At 41.7% G+C, this 24,558-nt stretch overlaps 3 protein-coding genes and 1 long non-coding RNA gene across 5 annotated transcripts; 2 read left to right on the top strand and 2 right to left on the bottom strand.

Annotated features, from left to right (window-relative positions):
* The first annotated feature begins 484 nt into the window (after positions 1–484).
* rbm22 (RNA binding motif protein 22) lies at positions 485–6,464 on the top strand. Its single transcript, XM_038699256.1, is given in 11 exon segments — positions 485–611; positions 1,964–2,017; positions 2,124–2,153; positions 2,280–2,412; positions 2,522–2,622; positions 3,118–3,290; positions 3,531–3,731; positions 3,882–4,053; positions 4,983–5,064; positions 5,227–5,355; positions 5,720–6,464. Coding segments are annotated over 11 exon segments (1,284 nt in total). The 5' UTR covers positions 485–557; the 3' UTR covers positions 5,875–6,464.
* On the bottom strand, positions 6,205–11,438 carry LOC119888602 (myozenin-2-like). Of its 2 annotated transcripts, none has more exons than XM_038699253.1 (6): positions 11,287–11,438; positions 10,702–10,796; positions 9,458–9,621; positions 8,697–8,850; positions 7,914–8,097; positions 6,205–7,100 (listed from the first exon to the last, which is right to left on the bottom strand). In XM_038699253.1, the coding sequence occupies exons 1-6, from the start codon at positions 11,427–11,429 to the stop codon at positions 6,917–6,919; spliced, it is 924 nt and encodes a 307-aa protein (XP_038555181.1). In that variant the 5' UTR covers positions 11,430–11,438; the 3' UTR covers positions 6,205–6,916. The 2 variants fall into 2 exon arrangements, with proteins under 2 accessions (XP_038555181.1, XP_038555183.1); XM_038699255.1 differs by having other exon boundaries at positions 8,769–8,850.
* Positions 11,439–12,904: 1,466 nt separating this feature from the next.
* On the top strand, positions 12,905–21,863 carry LOC119888601 (soluble guanylate cyclase 88E-like). The gene is made up of 18 exons (XM_038699252.1): positions 12,905–13,280; positions 13,470–13,610; positions 14,438–14,577; positions 14,806–14,940; positions 15,210–15,333; positions 15,437–15,556; positions 15,734–15,818; positions 16,171–16,257; positions 17,105–17,222; positions 17,805–17,934; positions 18,130–18,276; positions 19,042–19,188; positions 19,274–19,430; positions 19,513–19,622; positions 19,821–19,910; positions 20,512–20,670; positions 20,778–20,915; positions 21,098–21,863. The coding sequence occupies exons 1-18, from the start codon at positions 13,161–13,163 to the stop codon at positions 21,224–21,226; spliced, it is 2,277 nt and encodes a 758-aa protein (XP_038555180.1). The 5' UTR covers positions 12,905–13,160; the 3' UTR covers positions 21,227–21,863.
* Positions 21,864–21,925: 62 nt separating this feature from the next.
* LOC119888600 lies at positions 21,926–23,159 on the bottom strand. The gene is made up of 2 exons (XR_005441909.1): positions 22,988–23,159; positions 21,926–22,694 (listed from the first exon to the last, which is right to left on the bottom strand). It is a non-coding gene; the product is annotated as an uncharacterized LOC119888600 (long non-coding RNA).
* Between the last annotated feature and the right edge of the window lie 1,399 nt (positions 23,160–24,558).

Below are 24,558 nucleotides of genomic sequence, written 5' to 3'. Positions count from 1 at the left end.
GAATGGCCACTGATATTTCATTATCAAGGTTTTGTGATATTTATATGAATTATATTAGACCATTGTTTTTATTGCTGATGCATTACACAGACATTAACATCTTGACAACTGATAAGTGTGGTGCTTTAAGCGTTAAGTACTTTATTGATGCTGAATACAAATACATAGTAGTATCATACAGGAATGTGTATATGAAGTAGCCTACAAATACCTGTAAGTCTGCAAAGATAATGGCACACACTGTATTAGGCCTACATTTCCTAATTACTCACATAAATGTAGACTATGTCTACTTCTAAGCAGCAGACACTAACGTTACTTATGATACACAGCCAATGTTACTACCCCCTATATTTATATATTTCTTATATGCCCTATATTCTCGTCCCTTCCTATATTTACTTAATTTTTTTTCTCACTAAGATTATGTCTGATAGTTTCTTGAAATAGGGCGACACCCTTTGGTCGGACGTGGTTCTCTGGCGCGGTGCATTGTGGGCTGACACCTCTTGTGGCGTCGGTCGGTTGTTGGGCCCGCTTGGCTCACATTCTGCAAAATGGCGACGTCCCTGGGATCCAACACCTATAATAGACAGAACTGGGAAGACGCGGTACGTTTAATCGGCATTATAGATTACAGAGCAAGGGTTACGACTAAAACGCAGTCCTTTCCAGTTAAAATCGAGGATTTAACGTGATTATAAAATCAGCCAGTTTGCCTCTAATTTGGCTGTTTGCTTGGTGTCTAGTTAGCCTCCCGTTAGCTACTAGCAACGTGGCTGCTACCTTCATAATAACATATCTCTGCAAATGAACGTTAGCTAAAGTGTTGACGTTAATTCATACAGCATCACAGTTTAGTCCGGACCCAGAAGTATTGGGCTAAATTGGGTGGGCGATAAACAAACTGCCTCGGATAATTTAACCGGAACGTACTTTGTGCTAAAGGTAGCTAACGTTATCTAAGCTAGCCAAGGCTAGCACTCGCAGGCTAATAATAATAAAACGAAGTCGTGTTAATTAACCTTAACGCTAATCAGATAACTCGTTCTACGTATAAGTGGGCTTTGCTGAATCGAGCCAGGCCGGCACATCGCAACGTTGTTTTGGATGAGGTATTCGGCAATGTGAACTCGTATCGTAGAGATGAACCTGTGAAGTCACGTTAGCTTAGCAGGCGCCCATAGAAAAGGAACATATCCGCCTACTTCACGGGTCAGTCTTTACTTTGCATTAACGTTACGACTCATCGGCATGTTAGGAAAGTGTAGATTTTGTTATAAACAGCTCTGAGGTCCATTCAAAATTGTTTGTGCGTATTTTGAGCCATGATTGTTGTTTGTCAGTCATCATCATACAGACAAGCTGGTCATTGTAGTGGAAAACTAACGTTAACTGATGTAACGTTGCGTTTGAGCTAAATTGAAGTTGTCATAAATCCAATCTTAACTCTTCCATTTACTGTGCACATCTTATGAACTTCTTAAAAGGTCCACCCTGCTATATAAGGCAAGAAATCAGTTTCCTCTCTTGAGCCATGACACAGTAGGGCCTTTGGCCAATGTTGGTTTTATCAAGACACCAGAATATAAACTTTGCAACCTTAGACTATGTACTTAATGTTTGAGCCACAAGAGCTGCTTATATTTAGGTGTTTGGCTGAAGCTGTCAGTGAGTTGGATTAAGGCAAGGTCATTTTCAGCAGCTAGCACTTGGACTGAAACAGCATCCTTCAACAGATGGCAGAGTAGGAGTGAGCAAGTCCATTGGCGCTCCCTGCATCCCCACATGTAACCTAACCAAGGTGCCCACACCAGAAAGCAATACAGAGAACATGGGCCAAGTTACTGCTTCAGATAACTTGCGTCAGAGGACTGCTGGATGACTGACAGATATGGGTCTGAATAACAGACACGGGGCATGGTTTTTATTAAATGAACATCTGTTTTCCTTTGACTTCCAGGATTTTCCAATTCTGTGTCAGACATGTTTAGGAGAAAACCCTTACATCCGTATGGTGAGTGAGCATTACTGTGTCATCATAATAAATTGGATGTTATTTTCTTGTAGTGCTGATTCCAGTAGGTGTGTGGACTCAAATGTGTTCATGCTTGTTTTTACAGACCAAGGAGAAGTATGGGAAAGAATGCAAGGTGTGTTTTTCTCAATATAACACTTTAAATCTTGGTTGTGTGTCACACAACACAGTTTAGCTTAAACTTGTAAGTCCATGTAAGAATTTTTTTTTTTTATGTTATTGTTCATTCTTTGCCCATCAGATTTGTGCTCGACCATTTACGGTGTTCAGATGGTGTCCAGGGACACGGATGCGTTTCAAGAAGACAGAGGTCTGTCAGACCTGCAGTAAAATGAAAAATGTTTGTCAGACATGTCTGCTGGATCTGGAGTATGGTGAGTCTCTGCGACTGACTCCTTTGTATTTTGTAAATGTAATTTTGCGGTCCCCTGAAACATAGAACTATGTGAGTTTAACCCTCTTGTCACACCGTGTGTTTTACAGGTTTGCCCATCCAGGTCCGAGACACTGGGCTGTCAGTTAAAGATGAGGTTCCTAAGTCAGATGTGAACAAAGAGTACTACACACAGAACATGGAGAGAGAGGTATAATGGCTTTCTGATTCAGACAAAAAAACGTTTGTTGTCTAGAGCTTCAATAGCTAAAACTAGCTTGTCGGGATTTCAGAAATTTCAAGTTCATATACTTTACCTACAGTGTACTTGCATTGAAACTAGTAAACCATTTCAGATATGATTGATACCTAAATACTGTTGCATTAAAAAACCTGCGTTTCAGCTTTCCTTTATAAATTTACTATAATATTTTGTGATGTACATGGAGAGAGGAAAGTTACTGTGAAATTGTTGTGGCAGCAAGGTTTGGACAGGGCTTAGCTTGTCTTTATTTTCATAATAAATACAATACTGAGTAAATGCATGTTATAACCATTAGTAGCGCTTTAGAGCACCTATAAAACAGGCCCAAAACAGGACATCCCTATAGTCTGTGTTTTTTTTTTTTTTTTTTAAGTTGGGATTTTTTGTCCTCATGTCTGTTTGGATCCTGGTCATTGATCCCTCATGTCTGTGTGTTCTTAGATAGCCAACTCTGATGGCACACGGCCGGTGGGCCAGCTAGGTAAAGCGCCAAGCTCTAGTGATATGTTGCTGAAACTGGCCCGGACCACACCATATTACAAGAGGAACCGGCCGCACATCTGCTCCTTCTGGGTGAAGGGAGAGTGTAAGAGAGGGGAGGAGTGTCCCTACAGGTGAGTGACACTTCAGAAAACAGGCTACAGTTGCTGTTCCTTAGGATGAACTTGGCAGCGTGTGGTGGAGCTGATTGTTTCTCATTTGATGTATGAATTTTAGATTTATTTAAGTACTAATTACCTTAGGCAAAATGGAAATCGGTGTTTTCTTATGGTTTAGTTTGACTTTAATGTTTTTATATTTGTTTGTGGTTGTTATGTCAGCATTGTCTCATTTTGCTTCTCCTTTTCACACAGGCATGAGAAGCCCACAGATCCTGATGACCCGCTGGCTGACCAGAACATAAAGGACCGTTACTATGGCATCAATGACCCAGTTGCTGACAAGCTGCTGAAACGGGCCTCAACTATGCCCCGACTAGACCCGCCAGATGACAAGTCCATCAGCACCCTCTACATAGGGGGTTTGGGAGATACTGTCACAGATGGAGATCTCAAGTAAGGATTTATTTTTCATAACAAGCTCTTGTACAACTTCCTGTGGCCATTGAGAGTAGGTTTTTACTAATTTCGTACTCAACAGTTACAATTTTAAACCTTTACTTCCAGTGTTTTGGGTCTATTGGACATTTATCTGTTTTATTGCAGGAGTCACTTCTACCAGTTTGGTGAGATTCGCACCATAACCATAGTCCAGAGACAGCAGTGTGCCTTCATCCAGTTTGCCACGCGGCAGGCAGCTGAAATGGCCGCTGAGAAGTCCTTCAACAAACTCATCATTAATGGAAGGAGGCTCACTGTCAAGTGGGGAAGGTAAGAAGCTGATCACAATGGTTATGCATTGGGGTGTGCGGGGTTTTCTTAATTGTGATGATTATAAAGACAAGAACACTGAACCCACTTTAGTCCCACCCAAGATTTTATTGTCCCGTTCGGGAAGAGGAGAAGTATGTAAAATACTTAGAATTCTCTGATGCACAAAATAAGCTTTTACACTGGTATCCTCCTCCCATCCCTATTCAGGCACATTCTGTAGGTTTGAATACACCATCTTTCTTGTAGCCTCTAGGTCATTTCAAGGGGCTTTTCAGGTAACATACAGCAGGAGGGCGTCTTTTGTACGTGAGGAAATGAAATACAGCTAGAAGAACCACTTGGATACCAGTACATTTGTCATATACAGTTCGGGTGTCCATTGCCAACCTGACTCCTGGACACTGAATTCATGCTCAAGCAGCCATGCTTGTTTATATGCAACCCCCCCAAAAAACTTAAGTATACTGAAGGAAAAAAGTATACTGAAGTAATAATTTGCTGCCGGCTGTATGTTTGAAATTAACAGCCTGCAGTATCATCACATTTTACAGTTTTTACAGTAAGAGCTTTACCACTGCGAAGAATTTGTGCAGGATGTTAAATGTTCTGTTATCGACACAGGTTCGCCGCTGCTATTTATTTTTATTTTCTGTCTACTGTACTCAGGGCTACTCTATGTGATATTACCTGATTTTATAATAAAGGTTGTGTGTATATTGAGGGAATAGCTTGTGGTGTTCATCCTATATAGTATTATTAGTAATATATAATAGTTCCACAGACTTCGCAAGGAGCACTGAAGCTGTTGTGGTGGTCTGACTCCATATTAAGATACATTATAACCCTAACCCTATTATACATTTTTTTTTTTCCTTTTATTTGTCACTGCTCTGTGTATATATGTAACTATATGGTTTGTCTTTTTAGGTCCAGGCAGCAAGAGGGAAGGATGGCATCAAAGATGGCGTCAGTGAGATGGGTACCAGACTTGATCCTGTACCTGGACTGCCTGGAGGTGAGTCTGCAAACACAGGGAGAGTTGGAATTTGTGTGTGTGAACATGTGTATGGATAGATGTAGTCATGTGAGAGCAAGTTAAAGTAGTATTTAATGTCTACATTGTGCCAGTAGGTGTTTGTGTGTCATGTCTTTAATTTTATTGCCCTTTGTACTACAGCTCTTCCGCCACCACCTGCTTTAGATGAAGAGGCTCCTGCAAACTACTTCAACCTGGACCCTGGCACCTCTCCTGCTGTCATGAACATTGCTCTTCCCCCACCTCCGGGCATCAACCCGCCTCCTCCAGGTAAAATCATAACCATGACCTCATAGATGCTGCCAATATCACGTACAGAGTGTCTCAAAAATAAGATAATAATTAGATCTATTAAAATAATAGATAATAATTATATAATGTATCATTTAATTCAGGCAAAATGAAATTGCAAACCTGCAACACCGGCTCTAAAAAAAAAAAAAAAAAAAAAACTTCCCGAGAGCATTTGTTTTATTGATTTACTGTTGGGATGTAAAGAGACAACAACTAAGAACAAATAATACCAAAAGGCTTCTGAAATGAACAACCTACCTCAGCTTTAAATTTGGATTTAACGATTTAAACATTGAGTTAGACGCTAACACTGTATTCTCTTTTTGAATCTATTTATCAGGTTTTGGCCCTCCAATGTTTCACCACATGGGTCCAATGGCTCCACCTATGCCACCTCCAATGAGCATGAGACCTCCTGGTCAAATCCACTACCCTTCCCAGGATCCTCAGCGCATGGGCGCCCATGCCGCACATGGCTCACGTCATGGTGATTAGCTGCTAGAGTGAAATCATACTGTGATTAGGCGTCAAACCTGGTCAGGTGCTTTTACTTCAGATGCTGTCAAAGGGCCTGAAATCTGCAGACTACTTCTGGGAGAAATACATTCATAGAAGATAACATCTGATTTATTATGCCCCCTGCAGTGCAGTGAATGAACTGAACGAAGCGCCATCTGTGTCTGGAGAGACAACAAGATGTCTTTGTCACTACTCGCAGTTAAAAAGCACCAGAACAGCATCTGAACAGTGGAAGATAACATTGTAAAAGACGTCAAACATGAGAGTAATGGCAAATGTGATCAGGGCCTTTTTTTTTTATTATTATTTTTTTTTTTACTACAGGCTCCTGTGGTTTGGAGCCATTGTACATATAAAAACTGTATACTTTTAGGTTAAACTCTATGTGTAACATCGTGCAAAGTATCACGTGGGGTATTAAACCTGTTCGTTTTCAGTTGCATTGACTTTTTTTATTGTTTATTTGACACAATCTTCATATTCCACAGCATAATGACCTAGTTTATTGTAAACCTTTCTTTGAATGTTGTTTTCACTTGTCATTAAAATGATGCAGTTGTCATTGATCATCTGAGAGTGCATATTGTTCATTAATATTCACGCATTTACTATTGTGAAAGAGCAGTGTTATCTCAAACTATTGCGCTTACACAATAGTAGGGGACAAAGGGGGGATGAAGATGTAAATCGACAGCGTGAAAGGTAACAGATGAAGACTGGATTGGGGGGCGGGGGCGTTGGGTGTTTAGGCATTGATTGGATCGGATGCTGCTACGGGTGATTTAAAAAAAAAAAAGTATTGTCCAGGACTCTACTGCGGTAATGAACTGATTCCAGCATCTGTGAGTTTGCCTCAGCTGGTCAAACCACTGAACAGTAGCAAACCACTTGATATATCGTGCGAGAGTGTTTTATTTATTTTTTCTTGCCCCTGCAGTTCCCACTAATTAACAGAGAAATTGTCTTTGTGGCAGGAGAGAAGCAAGCTTAGCCAGTCTTTAGCTGATCAGCCCTTTTTTCATAGTTCATTAGATTCAGGGCAGTAATCAATTCCCCATCCCCTGGGTGCTCTGTTGAAGTTGGGCCGCCGACACATGCGGTCCAGAGCGATGCCGGGCAGTTTCTGGGATTCCACTGCATCAAAGCTAATCACTGGGATCACCCTCTTGCTGGCCACAGCTCCCCCGAATGGCATAGCAGATCTGAGAGACAAAGAGATAGAGTCCTTACTGTGCAGGCCGAATGCATTGTGTTTTATGTTCCTGGCAGAAAACAACCCTATGTATCATATTTCTCAGACTCCATCCCATACGGGGGGGAACGTTGACATGACACTTAAGACCCAGTCTGGTCATCTGATTTTAACTGGTCCAGTTATCAGAATAAAACCACCCGGGAACAGGATGACTCTGTGTGTGGTGAACCCAACCTTTTGTACTTGTGTAGCTGTTGACTTCAGATTTAATTAAGGCATCACATTTTCATAGTAATCTTCAGGGTGTAAACAGATCCCTCCACAGGGGGTACAGTTCCAGACTGGTTGGCAGAAACAAAGTGATTGACAGCCCTAATTGACTAAAGTCTGAATTTGTCTTTCATATATTCTGCTTCATTTTTATTATTTTTTTTCCATCTGTCCAAGTTTAACCTTTGTGACGCCTCACCACAGTGATGCAATTCCCTGTGTGCCATGAGAAAAGTGATTCCCTTTCGTGCGTAATCTGTCTTGCGCGCGTGTGTGGCGGCAGCAGGGGGGCATTATAAACTCCCAATAGATCATCTGTCAAGAGCCGGGGTTCAAAATAACCATCATGCAGCCACACTCCTAAGGAGGTGCAATCCAGAGACAGGATTCATTTTCAAACTGGAAACATGGAGTGGAGCCCAGGGAAGAGATGTTTGTGATGGATAACGTGGTTAGGTCATGTGTGGGTCTATTTGAAGATGGATGGGTCTCCACACCTGTGCTTCCAAATGAATAGGGCATTTTAAAAATAAAGGAAAGGCAGATTTACCTGTTGAAGCACCTGTAGTTGGCAGGCTGTAGTCTTTGTGGGAGCTGGGGCAGCTGGGAATTGAGAGTGTTCAGGAGCTCTTCGTTGCCTCCCAAAGCCTCCCTCCACGGGGACCAGTAGGATTTGGGGATTACTGTTGTGTTGAACTTCTCATGAGGAACTTCCTTCAGAGGACCAGAATATCCTGACAGAAATAGACATTTAATGTCAGTGGGTAAAAAATGACATACCACTGTGAGTAAAGTGAAAGCTGTGTTACTTAAATCATTCTGAGTAATTTCATCTTTTAAATTCAAATTGAGCAAAATAAGGTCCCCTGTGTTACTAAAAATTGATATTCCTTGGGTTTGAAACCAATTACAAAACCCATTAGATAATGTCAAAAAAAAAGCAAGCCCCGACCAAGCAAAAACAGATCTAACACACTTATAAATCTCTTTGATGTCGCTCCTGTCAACAAGAGCAACTAGTAATTAGATCTCAATTTGAATCCCCGATAATAAATAGCGCTTAGCTCACTGTCAGTCAGCCTGGAAGCAGTGCCTTCTGTCAGGCCAAATACACAACAGCACTTAAGATGGTTTCAGATAACTGCTTTCTGCAATCTGCCGACTCTACTGGCTCTGATTGTAATAAAACCAATTTATTTGCTCAACACATTTCCATATGAAAAGGGAAACACTGACAGATCAAAGTGACATACAGCGTCCATGCTTTGCCCAAGCATTTGGCATTGTAATGAGCTAGTCTTATATCCTCTCTTCACCATGCGTTACCATTTACCTGGAGCGAGGACGTCAGGACTGCCCTTCTTTGCTACAGTCTTCTGAAGGTTCACGACCAGGCTATGCTTACCAGCGATGGAGAAGGCCTGGTTCTCTTTCCCACCCTGTGGTTCTGGGATGATCTGCTGGGGAGGAACAGCCTCTGGATGGACCTGGATGATGACGTCAGGGTTACCTCAGCTTGGATTTGAGACTTTTTTCTTTTTTTTTTTAACAGAAAGCCTGCATTACAAACTTGGAGATGTGGGATATAAAAGAACAGTAGTTTTTGGATGTTGTCCTAAATTTAAGACACAAATTAAAGCCCTCTCAGCCTCTGCTGCTTTGATATCGTCCATTCTTTTACAAATGTGTCTCATGTATGTGCAATAGGCTACTAAACTGCTGTAACATCTCCTCTTACATCGATCATTGTTCTTTAAGGGAATCACTGTCTGATGATTTTTTTTACAAAATGTCTCATAAATCAAGTTAGAAACAACCATTTTGCATCTGCAATTATTGTGGTGAGATGTTAAATGCCTGTTGCTGTACTCCAAAGAAATACGACAGCAGATCCAGAGAAAGGTTGTGGAAGAGTCAGACATAACTGGCCATTAATTATAGCTCTTCGATAAATCCAGCACACTAACAAGCTGTCATTAAGCATTAACTAGATGTCAGAAATGCAGGCACGTCGCACATTGTGGGTGTGTGGGTTGCAGTAAGTTCAGGGGATATGAGTCATTATGTGCTATGCACCAACTCTCTGTTCCTTACATTGTTGGTATAGTAAGCACCGCCGGCAGCGTTCTCCAGTGTGAACTTCTCGACCCTCCTCTGCCTCTCCTGAAACATTCGAGAGCCTCGATTAGATGGAAGGTTGAGCTCCTCCATCATCACGTCCTTTGGCACGCTGATCTTCTTCCCCAGGTTCAGACCGTCTGGTACAACATGACAGACAAGTGGAGCTTTTTAAATAAGTGATTGCATCTAATATTCCAATGCATTTTCAACATAGCTAAGAGAAATCTAATTTTTAGGCTGTGTGGCAGGGCATCAGGTGACTAGGTAATTCTTACCCTGCATAAATACATGTGCAAAGGCAATGATGACATTTGAAAAAAGAAGGAAAGTAGCACGGACTAATAAGGACCTATTGCAAATCGTGATGTCTCCTCTGATCTTCCTGTTTCTGTGGACTTTAAATAGCTGAGGGGCAAAGATATAAAAAAAAAAAAAACAACAACTGTGTTCAGCATCACTAAGTTGGTATATGCACAGCTTTCACTCAGGGTCTCTTCTCCTGTTACATCATGGCACAGTGGAAGGTCTGAAATAGCCTTAAGATGATGTCAAGGGGTGTGTAATGTTTGTTGTGCTCCAGGGTTTCAGGGGTAACTTGGCATATAAATAGGATCTTTGGATGAGGGACTCATGTAAGAGCGGATGGCCCTCTTTCTCACACATGAAAAATGTTAGGAGAAGTCTGGGCATGTGCCACCCTTGAGGAGCTGCCTTTGATCGGCCTGTGTAAAATTAAGGGTGGGAGTCACATTTTGCTGAGTTTGGGTTTCAAAGACAGTGTTAGAAAAACAGACAACTGGGATGGTCCCTGCTGGAATGTTTGGAGAATTTGAACAACACACTGGCACTCCTGGGATTTGGGTGTACCACACTGCTAGTGTCCCAGGCTGTGGGCTAACTTGTTTGGACGTTTGGCTCAATTACATCTGACAACCCCTGCTGTGATCACCCACTATGACAGTTTGAATATGAGTGCAAATACACACAAGAGCATACCAAGTTGTTGACGCAATATTAAGTAACCCATGTGAAGTGCTTCATGAAAAACTGCATAAATATTAATGTAAACTAATGTGTATATTTATTTGTTTACTAATGCGTGTATTTGTTTACTTCCAAATATTATTATGTGTATTTGTCAGTTCTATTTCAGTATGTGCAGGCACAGACTGGAACAAAAGCAGATCAATGCACAATCTCATCCCACCCAAACTTACCTCTCCTGACCTCATTAGAACGAGCCTTAGCCTGCAGCATCTTCTGCTTAGTCATGTCATCCAGGCCTGACTGCATCATCATCATCATTATATTCCTTTGATGGACACATGTGAATTATTATTATTTTTCGAAATTGCAATTTGTTCCCTTTGTCACTAAAGTATTAAAGTATAAGAGTATCTTATTTTGTGACAAAAGCAAAAAAAAGCACACTTCTATAGATGTCCTGTAAATTAAATATATCTCAAGTCCTAAATTAGGCACCACTCTATTAAGGGCACCTCCATTTTGTCATTTTGGCTAAATTACTCCAGTATTTCTCCTTCATTCCAGTCAATGCCTTTTCTGATATTGTGTTTAAGTTTCTAAAATTAAAATACCTATTTACTTATTTGGGTGAACTATCTTTTTCACATTTCACCCATTTCATGTATAACTAGAAAAAAAATCAAATCTCTCCAGCATCATAAAAATGTAGTTCCCTGTTTACTGTTCATTAAAGGACCTGAGGCTTCAACACTAACACTTATTTCAGTCAGACTGACCATAATGAAGGCCTACACTCCCCTCACCTCAGTCCTTACCTGTGTCTGCTGCCTGTCTGTATGACGGGTATTGGAGGTAGTCTGGATGGTCGTGTGTGGGTTTTCCGTACTGGAGACAGGATGCTTCCACCCTCCACTCTGACACTCCTCAGCAGAGAAGGAACAGTCGGTATAAAACTCATCCCAGGGTGCCTTGGGTTCTTACCTCACTGGGTAATTTTAGCAGAGAGAGAGAGAGTGAGGATGGAGGGTGGAGTTAGGGGGGTGGATTAAGGGGAAGGGGCAAGTATAAAGATTTACATCCTGACCTCGAACCTCTTTGATCATAAAAATCTGATCTCCTCTGTCTGTCTGTGTGCATGTGTGCGTGTACGGCAACAGCTGCTGTCAAGACAGTGACACTGAGCTCTCAGAGAGGCCAGGCATCCAAGCTCTCCGCTGCAAACACAGACACACAAACACCTCCCTGTTTTCTCTCTCTCTTTTCTTGCTTCTGTAAAGTGCTTTGTAAACTGCTCTGCCATATATGTATATCTCAGATACTTACACCATGAGTTTCCCACATCCAGACAGTTTTACAGGGGGGCAGATTGATGGGGTTGCTGAGATCAGAGGTTGCAATTCAGTTTTCCAGTTTGGGGTGAAAGGTTAAACTCTGTGGCAGTTTGCTTTTCCATATTTGATGGTGTGAGACCTTTAACATACTTTTCTTTCACAGTGCTGTGAGTTATGGGCATTCTACATACCTCTTAGTTATTCAGTAGTGTATAAAAGATTGTAATAAATAACAATACCGTGTTTTTGTGACTGTGTTTTCATTTATTTGCTGCCTGCCAACTGCTGAGAAACTCCAGTTGTGAGTTCTGCGTGAACTCGCATTTTGTGTTAGGCTAGCAGTGATGCCCTTCAACTTTATATTTGGTTGCCCTTTCTGAACTGAAGTTAGACTATCGAGCAGTTATTTCCCCCCACAAATTGATTCATTGAGCTCAGCAGGAGCCTGGAGGGAAAAAACATTTTCCTTATCCCTGTTGAGATTGAATATCGATTTTGCACCTGTTCTGCTCCACAATGCCTCTATCCCCCAGCGGGATTCCCCCCTGGCCTCAGAAAGAAAATGTGGAGTCATCCTGAGTAACAGAAAACACACAAGTGAAGTTGAATATTAGCTGCACGCTAAGGGTTTATTTAAGTAGAAAAGGCTTTTTTCGCTTTATTAAAAGCAACCAGAGCAGGCTAGTAGCCTCCCTTTAACCAATAAAATTCCAGCTTTTTTGTGGCGCTGCATCACACATAGCCTTAGTGATTAGAATCAATCTACCAGCTGTAGTTTATTCAGACCTGAGGCTTATTACAATTCATTTACAAAGAGTCATTATGACACATCTATTGATAATTTATTGATTTTAAAAAGTCATTTTAGGAAAGGACAGTAACAAGATAATGACAAATTGTTGTGACCGGTGACATCTGTGTTTGAGAGGTGGCTCCCGCAGTGTGTTCATGTCACATAGAGAGAGGTGCACAGCCACCAGCCGTTGACAGCTGACACAAGAACAATAGAGGCCCATTCAGACTCAAGGGTTTATGCAATTAGGGCACCTTTAAAACCATTAGCCCTGTTGGCTTTCAGATGAAACCTTATTTGGCTGGCTAGTCTGTGGAAGTTCAGAGCTCCATAGGTGGTGTTGAGAGCAAGAGAAGACAAAAGCAGCAAAATTCCGTTTATGCCTTTTTATAGCTTCACGCTGAAAGCAAAATGCATTAATATTCAGCTTGCAGGACTGAAAAAGTCATCATTCTGAACTTTTCTTATTCGCTTGCAGGTGCCTTTGGGAGGACTGTTGGAAGTCAATCAGTTGGGAAGCTGTCTTGACAGGTGCTCATTTTAAGCTGCAATCCAGAGAGACATAATGTACGGGCTGCTGTGTGAGAGTCTTCATGACTTCATCAAGGAGTCTTATGGGGATGATGTGTGGAAGCTAGTCAGAGAAAGAGCAGATGTCAGGCTGCACTCCTTTGTCACCCACCAGGTACAGTGTCTGCATTTCTGAAATGAGTGATATGATTCTGTATGTATGCACTGAATAGTAATATACTTATGAGGCCTGTGCTGCCTGTGCACATCTAAGTGAACCTGCCAGCTTTTGTCTGAAGGTTCATAGTCCTGGAGACAAAATATATATACTTTTCTCATTGATGATATATATGTGTGTCTGCAGGTGTACAGTGAGAGTGTGATTCCCCGTATTGCAAAGGCAGCTAGTGGAGTGACAGGCACGCCCTACAATGAGCTGATGAACTCCTGGGGTGTCTACTTCCTGGGCTTTGTTGGCAAGTACGGCTATGACAGGATCCTCAAGGTGAAAAAATGATCTTAGGCTCAAAACTGTCAGTCTGTCTGTACCTCCTTAAAACTACTATTATGCAAGTGAAAGGTTGTGGTTTTTAAATCCCTGCTTGTCTTGCTGCCTCATAGAGTGTTATTGTGTTTTTGAACAGTAGGTTCATGCCTCTTTATATAGTCATTAGACAACTGACAAATGAACATGTAACTCACACACCAGTCAGTATAAAATTAGGGCATTTCACACAAATGTACAACCTTAAAGTTTTCCATAAATTCCAAAATAAGGGGTTATCAGTGCATTACATGCACTTATACAGGCATACACACAAGTTTCTGTCCAGCCCTTATTATCAACCAATATATGTTTTGAATATTTCTGCAGGGTCATGTTTTGGAGAATTACGAATTAAGAATTTGAGTACCATAATGTAGTCAGTGCTTTAAAATCATCAAATCATTTTAAAGCAAAGTAGGAGCAAAAAATGATTGATGATAATTAAAGGAGTACCTCAGTAAATTAGGATTGCACTTTGATGAAGGTGAGATACTCCCAAATGATGGATTATGAAAAGCAGCAAAAGAGAGGATATCCTGATTTGTAGTCACTTGTGTGGGTCAAGCCCCAAATATGCTTGGTCCTAGAAATGTTTTAATGTTTTATCCTCAAGCACTAGCCAGACCTCCAGAGCCACAGAAGACACTATACAACTGTTTTTACAGCCTGAGTAGTTCTCCTCTTGACAAGTAATCTGCACTTTTTGTCTTAAATCAGTTGAATGTCTTTGATAAAAAGTTAGAGCAACAATTCCAGACATGACCTCTAAACGTCTCTGCCTTCAGGTGCTGGGCCGTCATGTACGTGACTTTGTCAATGGCCTTGATAATCTCCACGAGTATCTGCGCTTCAGCTACCCCAAGGTGCAGCCTCCAACCTTCTTCTGCCAGGAGGAGTCTGCCACTGGAGTCACCCTCCACTACAGGTCTGAGTCGAGCAGGATGAAGAGGAGGTGGAGGGCAGATGGTTGGAGTGTGTGTGTGTGTGTGTGTGTGTGTGTGTGTGTGTGTGTGTGGGGGGGGGGGGGGGCAGGGGGGTCATGATAGACTATCAGGCATCAGACATAAAAGTAGAAGGACAGGGCAAACAGAGACAAAACTGTGTGATTAAATTCTTTAGAATGATATTGATTCCTCCCTGCTGTGACCTGCAGGAGTAAACGCAAAGGCTACCTCCACTACGCCATGGGTCAGTTGAGGCAGATGGGGAAACAGTTCTACGACACAGACATCCATGTGGAGGTGCTGTCTGAGCAGATGGTCGGAGACTACTCCCATGTCACCATGAGGTACACACGCTCACAGCTTTTTCACTTGTGGTGGAAAGTAACTAAATACATTCATTCAATACTTCTACTCCACTACATTTATTTGGCAGCTACAGTTTTTCCTGATAATACATCTGTACTTTTACTTAAATACATTTTTTAATGCAGTATTTTTACGGTGTTGTTGTATTGTTATTTTTACTTATGTAAAGTATCTGAGTACTTCTTCATCCACTGGTTATGCCTCACATTAAACTTTATAAAACATATTGATCTTTATGTCTGTGCAGGCTGAACTTCGACAACTCAGCCTACCGCTACATCATGAAGGAGGATGAGGAAGAGCAGGAGATTTTGCCCATCACCTCAGACTTCTTCTTTGAGGTCTTCCCCTTTAACATCGTCTTCAGGCAGGTAATCCCTTTGAGTTACATTCCTGAACTTATCAAGTGCAGTTAACAAATGAATTGATGCATTAAATAAATGAACAATGCAATGCAACTCTTTAATTCGTTAGGACATGGTGGTGCATAACGTTGGCTCAGGCCTTGCCACAGTTTTCCCTGATCTGGATGGGAAGAAAATCAACGATGCCTTCTTGCTGGCTCGCCCCCTAGTGGAGTTCACCTGGAACATGGTAAGACATCATTTTACATGTCCCCGTTTCACACAGAGACAGTTTGAGTGTTTCCAGCCAATTCAGGTCTAACTTTATCTATAGCCTTCTGCAGTGAACAAATATGTATCTTAAAACATCATCTTCAAACAGAGTGCTGATGAGTGCTGGGAATACTGGCTTCTAATCTGTACACAGATCATCTCCCATCCCAACAACCTGTTTGAGATCATGTCCAAGGAGCCTGTGAAGAGAGAGAGGAACCTTCACAACCGAGTCCAGAGTAAGAGTGGGAAACGTGTGAACACCCGCAGCGGTGTGTGTCTGGTGGGCGAGGATTCGCTGGCGTGTGGTCAGATCAATTTTTCTGCAGTCAGTTACAAAAGACACTCTCAATTTCAGTGAAATTAAATTAAAAAAGAAGGAGCACGGCTGCAGTAAAATGTCTGTTCTTGTACTAGAGCTTGAACATCAACATTTAACCACAAAAACATTGCTGAATTAAGGTTTAAGAGTTGCATAAAGGGAATTGTTTGATGTCTAGATTAAACTTAAATTGATTGAATTCAGTGGAACTGATCCCAGCCAGGTTATGAGAAGGAATGTTTCTGATAGTTTACCCTGTTTATCCACAGATTCTGACTATGAAAACGCCAATCGCTCTGCTGATGTAGATGTGGAGCTCATGGCTTTCCAGTCCATCATTGGAGATGATTACAAAGGTCATGACCTTTCTGTTATCTAAAAAGACACATAATACCAAATAATCTTACTGTAAAGGAATAGTTTGACATGTTGGGAAATATGCTTATTTGCTTTCTTGTTGAGAGCTTTTGAGTTGATAAGAAGTTTGAGACCACTCTCATGTCTGTATGTTCAATATGATGCTAGAGCTAGTAGTGGGTTAGCTTAGCTTAGCATTAAGATTGGCAACAAGGGGAAACAGCTAGCCTCTGTCCAAAGGGAACACAATTCCACATACCACCACCTCTAAAGTTTACTAATTTACATGTTATATCTCATCTCATATCTCAGTATGAGATGTACATATCTCATATCTCAATATGTGCAAAAACAAAAGTGAAAAGAGACAAATTCATGATTTTGTGGAGGAGTATGTGCAGGACTCCTTCTTGGCAAGGAGTAATGACTTTCTGAAGTGTTGTTTTCACTGTGTGTCTGCCAGTGGACTCTCCAAGAAATCACTTCTGCCATCCAAGACAGCACATAACCCGCTAAAAGCCATTAATTAATTGTGGTTACTTTTAGACAGAGTCAGGTTAGCTGCATCCCCTTGTTTCCAGTCTTGATGCTAATCTATGCTAATTGGCATCTGGCTTCAGCTTCATATTGAACATACGACTGTTAGAGTGGTATTGATCTTCTTATCTAACTGTTTTCAAGAAAGCAAATAAGTATGTTACCCTATTCCTTTAAAAATTCTAAACTACTTAATCCATTATGATGAAATTGTTAACACAGTGCAGTAATTATCTGCTGCTGAAAATGAACCTAAAACACCTCTCTAAATGCTTGTCTTGCTGGCATTTCATCGTGCTCCTCTTTTAGACGGCAACAGCGCTAATGCGATGGAGAGCTGGGGCGATGGGAGCCGCTGCCTAAAACTAAAAGGACAAATGAGGTATATGCCGGAGTGGGAGTCCATCATCTTCCTGGGAACCCCTGTGTAAGCCCCCCCCACACACACACACACGCACACAAATGGACACACACAGATCTTTATTAAAACGCTGCAGTTTAAAAGTAAAACATTCTAAAAAGCAGCAAGAGCTAAACTGAATTACGAGGCTGGAAAGAAAAGTCCGGGCAGTGAATCAAATCAGGGGCCCATTCTAACAGCACTTACCATGCATGAAATGAGCTGCTAATTAGCTTGTAATCAGACAGTGCAGCTCTTGTGAGCCTAATGGGAACCCATTTGCAAATGAGAGTGTTTTCCACAGAGTACATTACCAAAACATTCTCCCTCCTCTTCTAAAACATTGTGTTTTGCAAGTAAATGCTCTTATGCCTGTATTGACCAAACTACTGAAATATTAAATGCCTTATAAAACTGCTTGGATTATTTATATTGTAGGAAAACTGCATCTCTCCAAATTACTGTATTTTAATTCCCCAACATTTTATAAAAACTGCTCATGGTAATTCTAAATTTATTTTGCAACTTTATTTTTTACATCATTGTTGTTATTTGTCTTTCATTTTAATCTTTTACTCTCTATATGTGTATTTGTGCATGTGTGTATAGGATGGAGAGTCTGAGTGCTATGTTTAAGACCGGCCTGTACATCAATGACCTGAGCATGCACGACTCCAGCAGAGACCTGGTGCTGGCAGGCACGCAGCAGTCAGAGGAGCTGAAGAGAGCTCTCATACAGGTTCACTCTGCCAAAGTGCAACTACATTTTATATGTGTGATCAGCTCACTTGTCACTCTGCATTATGCAAAGTCACTCTGAAGCCCTTCCCTCAGTCTAGCGGCCCCAGCTCACTTGCCACCCACAGACCTGAGATGAAAGAAATAGATACAAACTCACAGTGTTATTCTGTCTTATTCTCCATTGTGAGTGCAGGAGCAGAAGAAGTCAAGTAAGTTGGAGGAGAGCATGAAGATGTTGGACTATGAGATGAAGAAGACTGATGACCTTCTGTACAGGATGATTCCCAAGCCAGTGGCTAAAAGGCTGCGCAAAGGAGAGCCGGCTGTAAACACGTGCGAGGTCAGGATTGTAGATTGAGCCACGGATATGCCACTGTGATTAAACTATGATTAAGCACCCGAAGTACCAAAAACAACAGAAGCAACAGTTTCAGTCTTTTAACATGCTCTGCTCTTTAAATAGTTAACATTGTGGGAAATGCTGTCATTCACTTTCACGCATTGAGTTGATGCCCAGCTCATGGCCGTAACCTACAGCCAGTTAGCTTAGCACAACGTCTGGAAATAGGGGGAAGTAACTAGCCTGGCCCACTCCAAAGGTAACACAACACGTCTACAACCACCTCCAGCAAAGTCCACTAATTACAAACATGATATAACATATTAATTAGTGAGTCATTTAACAGGCTGCTGGCTATAGTTTCATATTTATTGTACATTGACATATCAGCCAAACTGTCTTTAACTCACATTCATGTACTGTACTGAAGCAAAAAATAACTATTGCACAATTAAAGATTTTATTTTATCAATCACAGGGTACAAACTGAGTTTTTTTCTTGCTCAATAAGAAAGTGACTGGGTATCTAAACACACACCCACACACTCACAAACATACGTATAAATCTTCTGAATTCTTACTACATGTGTAGTCACACTATTGGAGGTTTTGCTATAGTAAAATTCATGTTGATTGAGAGTGGCTGATGTTGCTTAGCAGCATTTGCAAAAAATGGCCAATGAATGCCTCCCTCACCTCTCTGTGTGTGTGTGGGCAGCATATCAACCTGCCTGCTCATCAACTCCCTTATCGCTCTTCTTCCAGGTGTTCCCAGATGTGACCATTCTTTTCAGCGATGTAGTGGGATTTACTCGTATTTGCAGCCACATCACTCCAATGCAGGTGGTCTCCATGCTCAACACCATGTACACACTGTTTGACACGCTCAGCGAGAAGCACCGCGTCTTCAAGGTTTGTGTGTGGATTTTTCCTCTGTTTCATATACTTTATAAACAAGTGCTGCTGCATAAGAGCTGCTATTTCTGCCTCTTTCCAGGTTGAGACTATTGGAGATGCCTACATGGTGGTAGCCGGAGCTCCAGAGAAGACAAAGTATCACGCTCATAACATCTGCGACATGGCCCTGGACATGGTGCGCTCCATAGATCACCTGAAAGACCCCTCTAATGGCAACAACATACAGATTCGTGTTGGTAGGTAGAGTGCTGTGTGGACCTATTTGTGTGTTTATGTTGGCGTTTGACTGAATTAACTCTCCTGTTGTTCTGGTTGCAGGGATCCACTCTGGGATGGTTGTGGCAGGTGTGGTGGGACATAAGATGCCACGTTACGGTCTGCATGGCGACACAGTGCACACTGCATCTGCCATGGAGAGCAATGGAAAGGTAGGGAAAGATAATGAGTGAAAGGAAGACCAATGTGAGAGAAATAAACACTCAAAGTAAGTGTGTACACTGAACTGGTCTACTATATTTATATAATACATATACTGCGTGTGCGTATATAGATACATTAATGACATATTGAAGTGAAAGTCTGATTTTGTTGCAACTGACTTTTTAAATACTTTTCCTCTCGTTCAGGAGATGCACATTCAGCTCAGCAGTGCCACCTACGAGCACCTGAAGGGAAGTCACTTTATTTTTGAAAGGAGGGGTATCATTACCATCAAGGTTAGGGGTCAATTCACTACATTAATTGCATTCACTCACCCACTATAACTACATGCAATTAATATGATTTGCTGCAGAACGTATGAGCAACACACAGCGTTGATGTGTTGGTGTGTTGAGAGGTGTCTGTGCGTCTCCACCTGAAAGTAAATGTCAAATGTTCAGGTAGGTTGTGTACATTATGCACAACCTACCTGAAACTAAACATTGAAGGTAGATTTGCGTATCAGCATATATATATATATATATATTAATAACTCATAATGTTTTTGTCTCTGAAGTCAGCACACTTAGTATTCAGGGCTGGTAAATTGCAGCTTGCTTGTTGATTTGCCAGTCTGTTTTATCACTGGTCTGACTTTGAGGCTGTACATTCAGTGATAATGGCAGCACAGTGACTCCCAAAGGTTTTTGAGGAAGCTGATTACAGGTGCCAAGTTTTCATTAGGGAATCTTGATGATTGAAAATCTGCATTTTACTCCCCTCCATAGCAGAAATGATTCCCATGAGTATGTCTTTTTGAATTTTTGGGCATATGGCACCTTTATGTCCAACCCTAATTCTCTCTTTCACGTTTTGCTTCTCTTGGTCCATTTTCAGGGGAATGTAGAAATTGAGACCTACTGGCTGAAAGGAAAGAGGGACAAAGACGGCAATGCTCAGGCAGCGTGTCCTCAGTTTGAGACCCAGACTATCAGTAAGGCCATAAGCAAGGCCACCGTCTCAGGCCCTGAGGCCACAGTGGATGAGCAGGGACTGGTAAAAAATTGGAACTAAGACATGCTTGAATAGTATACACTCACTGGCGTTATTGCCACCACCATCACCATCTGATTCCCCAAGTCTCCTTATGACTTTGCCCCCAGGTTTTCCCACTGGTGGCAGGGGAGGACGAGGATGATGTAAAGTCTGTTCGCTCTCATCGTATCAAGATGGAGATTTCAGGCCATTCTCTGGAGGGGTCGACGGAGGAGTGCCGGGTGGAGAAGATGTCGGTTCATAAGGTGAGAGAGAATATGTGGTGCCAGGTTTTTTAGAATGCAAGACTTTTCATCCACACCTGTCACTGCGATTCCCTTCCTGGGTTATAATCAGCTGTTAACACTGCTTTATACTTGCTGTTTTGTTATTGGAGTGAAAAAATGAACGTTTCCTTCACTAGTCCCACTATAAGGTTGCTTTGCAGGATGGCCTCCATGACTCTCACCTGGAATTGGACTCACTTCACTCTGACGGCAGAGACTCCATCATGGAGTCCCGTAACAGCTCCTGTGACTCCCGCTGCTCCAAGAGTGCCATGTGCTCCGTGTCATGAACAAATGATGCTTTAGCCAGAAACTCATTTGTATTTTTTGCTTTTTTAGGCCAAATACCAGATAGGAGTGCAGTTTTTGCTGCTCTTTTTGCCTTTTTGGAAGAGTTCTTATAGTGATGCCATGGCAATCTCTAATGCTGTGTTGTTTATACATGGACTAGTCTGTAATGCTTGAAATTTGTAGTGGCATTGTGTGTTGTTATATTGCACAGCAAAATCATCAGTGCTCATTTAGCGCTGTACAGTACAGAAATCCATCTCAGCTGTCGTTAAACAGTTTTAAGAGCTGCCTCTGAGCTTTTCCATCCCTAGGAGTGACACAGACACTTCCCCAATTAATACCCCAAAGCCATTGCCACTAAAACATTGCTGTGTACCTATTGTATATTGTGTTTTAGTATCAAAAAGTGTTCACTGCCATGTCAGCTGGACACAAGCTTGGTAATTTTCTGCACTGTACTTGCACTTGTTTCATCCTGTGAAGAAATCACTCGGACTCTGTCCTCCATCCCTCTCCCTCCTCTCTCCTTCTCGCATGCCTGAACTCATTGTTCTATATCAGTCTCGTCAAAAACACAGCCACAGCACAATGTAAACGCTTGTCATCTCACTGAAAATAAAGCAAGATGACTGCAGAGCCGCGTGTGGATCCGCTTGTTATTGTTTGTCTCTGTCACTCAAAGGCATTTGCAGTTAGAGTCACATTTACATTTGCATGTATTTTTCAATTTTTCATTGAACACAATTCTCCATGGATATGGATGTATGGATATGTTTTTATTCTCTGTGTGTGCTTACGTGTCATGCATGCATTTTAAACACCAGGAAATCTAGTACACAATCATTTTATGCCCTTGCAGTTTAGCTTCAAAATGCATCATAACTATATGTTTGTGTGATTGCCTAGTGTTCGAAATTCTTGCTACTGTTATTTCAAAAATCAAAAACAAATATCAAATCAACATGGGAGTTAAACCAACATCTCAAATTCCATGCTTTGGTTTAAGGAAGGTGTAATTACTATCTGCCTCATGGTGCTGCAACACACAACAAAATACATTGATGGACAGTCAGATAGCAGTTATCCGGGTACGGTGCTCCAGTCAGACAACGTTCCCCACTGACTGGGTATCAGTGGAGCTGCACTTGTAGGTGGCGTCCTCACGGTCTAGGCTGCATCTGTTGTCTGAGCGCGTGTCTTTAGGCAACGAACCGATGGAACAATGGAAGCAGAAGGCGTAGAAGAAGGCAAGCAGGAGCAGGAAGCAGACAACACAAAAAATGATGACAATCAGGATGGTGTGCACCTGCATGTGCACCTCCTCCCACGGGAGCAGTGTGGTAGTGGGCAGGAAGCTGAAGGTTATTGGGGTAGCATTGGAACTGGGTGGAGGAGTCACTGTGTGTAACTGTGGCTTCAGGTGGGTAACTTGTGGCATGATGGCAGGATGTGTGCCCTTTGCTGCAGCTTTAAGGTGAAAGACATCTCTTAGTTTAATTTACCACATGCACAGATAACACACACTTTAAAAAGATGCAGTAGTCATTTAATTTAATGTTAAAGGTAATTATGTTAAATATTAATCCACCTGCCAAAAAACAAGAGAAAAACTTTGTATCATTTCCACATTTAGTGCAATAATAATAAGGTTTGTAACAAAAAAGATAATCTCATTTATATCAACATCACTTCTACATATTAAAAAGCAGCAGGTAAATTATCTTCCTCGCCAAACACAGTCTTGAGTCTTTTGGTCTTACCTGGAATTTGTTGTTGTCTCTCAGAGCAGGACTCAGACTTCCTTTTGATGAGCCTAGCTTGGGAAGATGATAGAAATGGAGGACAAGAGAGGGAGGGCTGGACTGAAGATGAGAGGTGGCTGGTGGACTATGAATAACAGGGAGGGTTGCCATGGCAACACTTGCTGAGGTGACATCACATTGCCTTAAGATTACGACTCTGTAGGTATAAAAATGGGGATGATAGGTGATTATCATTAACATATGTCAGCAGAATGAGTTAGAAACATGTACAGAACTAAAGCTCCAGTATGTGCACCCAAATCACCTGTAGCTTATAGAAAAATTACTTATGTCTGTATTTACTGGTATTCTTTGGAGGCAGTGCAAGAGTAAAAGTAAATGCCCAGTCAAATCTGAGCTTTAGAACCCCCCTGTCAAATCACTTATTTGTAAAGAAACAAAGCCTCCCCCTCAGCCCTGAGATCAGACTATATAATACTGCCACCTGTTGGGAGAAGCAGCAGCACTGAAGTACACGCTGCACAAAGCAAACTCATCTCGCCACCAGCCCAGCTCCTGTGCCGTCTGGTCTCTTTCAAACAGCCATAATGATCCTTTAGTACAAGTTGTAATTGGTCCCACACCCCCTGCTGTGCTCCCTCAACAGGAGTCGGTGTCTAAAACATGTTTTAGTACTTGCACCAAATTTTTGTTGCTATGGAGATGACTCCATATTCATTCATTTTGTTCACACTTAGCAAGTAAAACCAGAGAGCTGTTTTTTTTTTCAAAGCCACTCATAAATATCAGACAAAAGAAAAGAAAAATATTAATTAGCATAATTTCATGTAGAAGAGGACACAGTACAAAGCCTGCCCACTGATTGATTTTAGAGTGCTTTCAGATGGTTAATTACAGCTCCAGACAACAGACACAAAAGATCCATTAAATCCAACTGCAGCAGAGTAGAACCAAAATAGCTGAATAGAGGACGTAGCCTACACCAAAGCCAGTCTAAAGGACAACTATGTGAAGAATGACCACAAGGCTGTGTGGGCCTTCAAGCCTGGGGCGGGTTTCCGACCTGTGTCGTCCCAGCAGAGACGAAACATATGTGGGTAAAGACTGAGGAAGTCTCCTTTTTTTGTAAATTGTTTGTCTCAGAACAGAAGAGTTGCTCACATAAAGTAGGCTTCTTGTATTTCTGCTGGGAAAACACACAGCGTTCACATCTGGGCGTTAGATGTGTCATATGGCCAACTACCTCAATGAGGAGGGATCCTGATGAGCTTTAACAGACATGCTCATTGCCGCAAGAGACACTGCATGCTGCGTAATAGTCCCAGAATTAACATATAAAACAAACATTTTGAGAAAACCATCTCCATGCTGCAAATTAGTCAACCTCTCTGCACCTAATTTCCTGCACTGTTTGTTCTGCTGTGCCTTGAAGATTTGATATCTTGCCTCTGCCATGTGAGTGTATAATTGTTTATGCTCTTCTCTCTCACTCTTGCTTTTCAATTAGTCTCTCTCTCTCACACTGTACAATGTAAGTGCTTGTCATCGTGGTGTGGAAATAAAGCAAG

Source organism: Micropterus salmoides, unplaced genomic scaffold (genome assembly GCF_014851395.1).
Source record: "Micropterus salmoides isolate LMB-PRFRI ecotype aquatic unplaced genomic scaffold, ASM1485139v1 Ms_hic_scaffold_5, whole genome shotgun sequence".
Classification (NCBI taxonomy): domain Eukaryota; kingdom Metazoa; phylum Chordata; class Actinopteri; order Centrarchiformes; family Centrarchidae; genus Micropterus; species Micropterus salmoides.
Note: the sequence above shows the minus strand (reverse complement) of the source record. Positions and strands in the feature narration are given on the sequence as shown.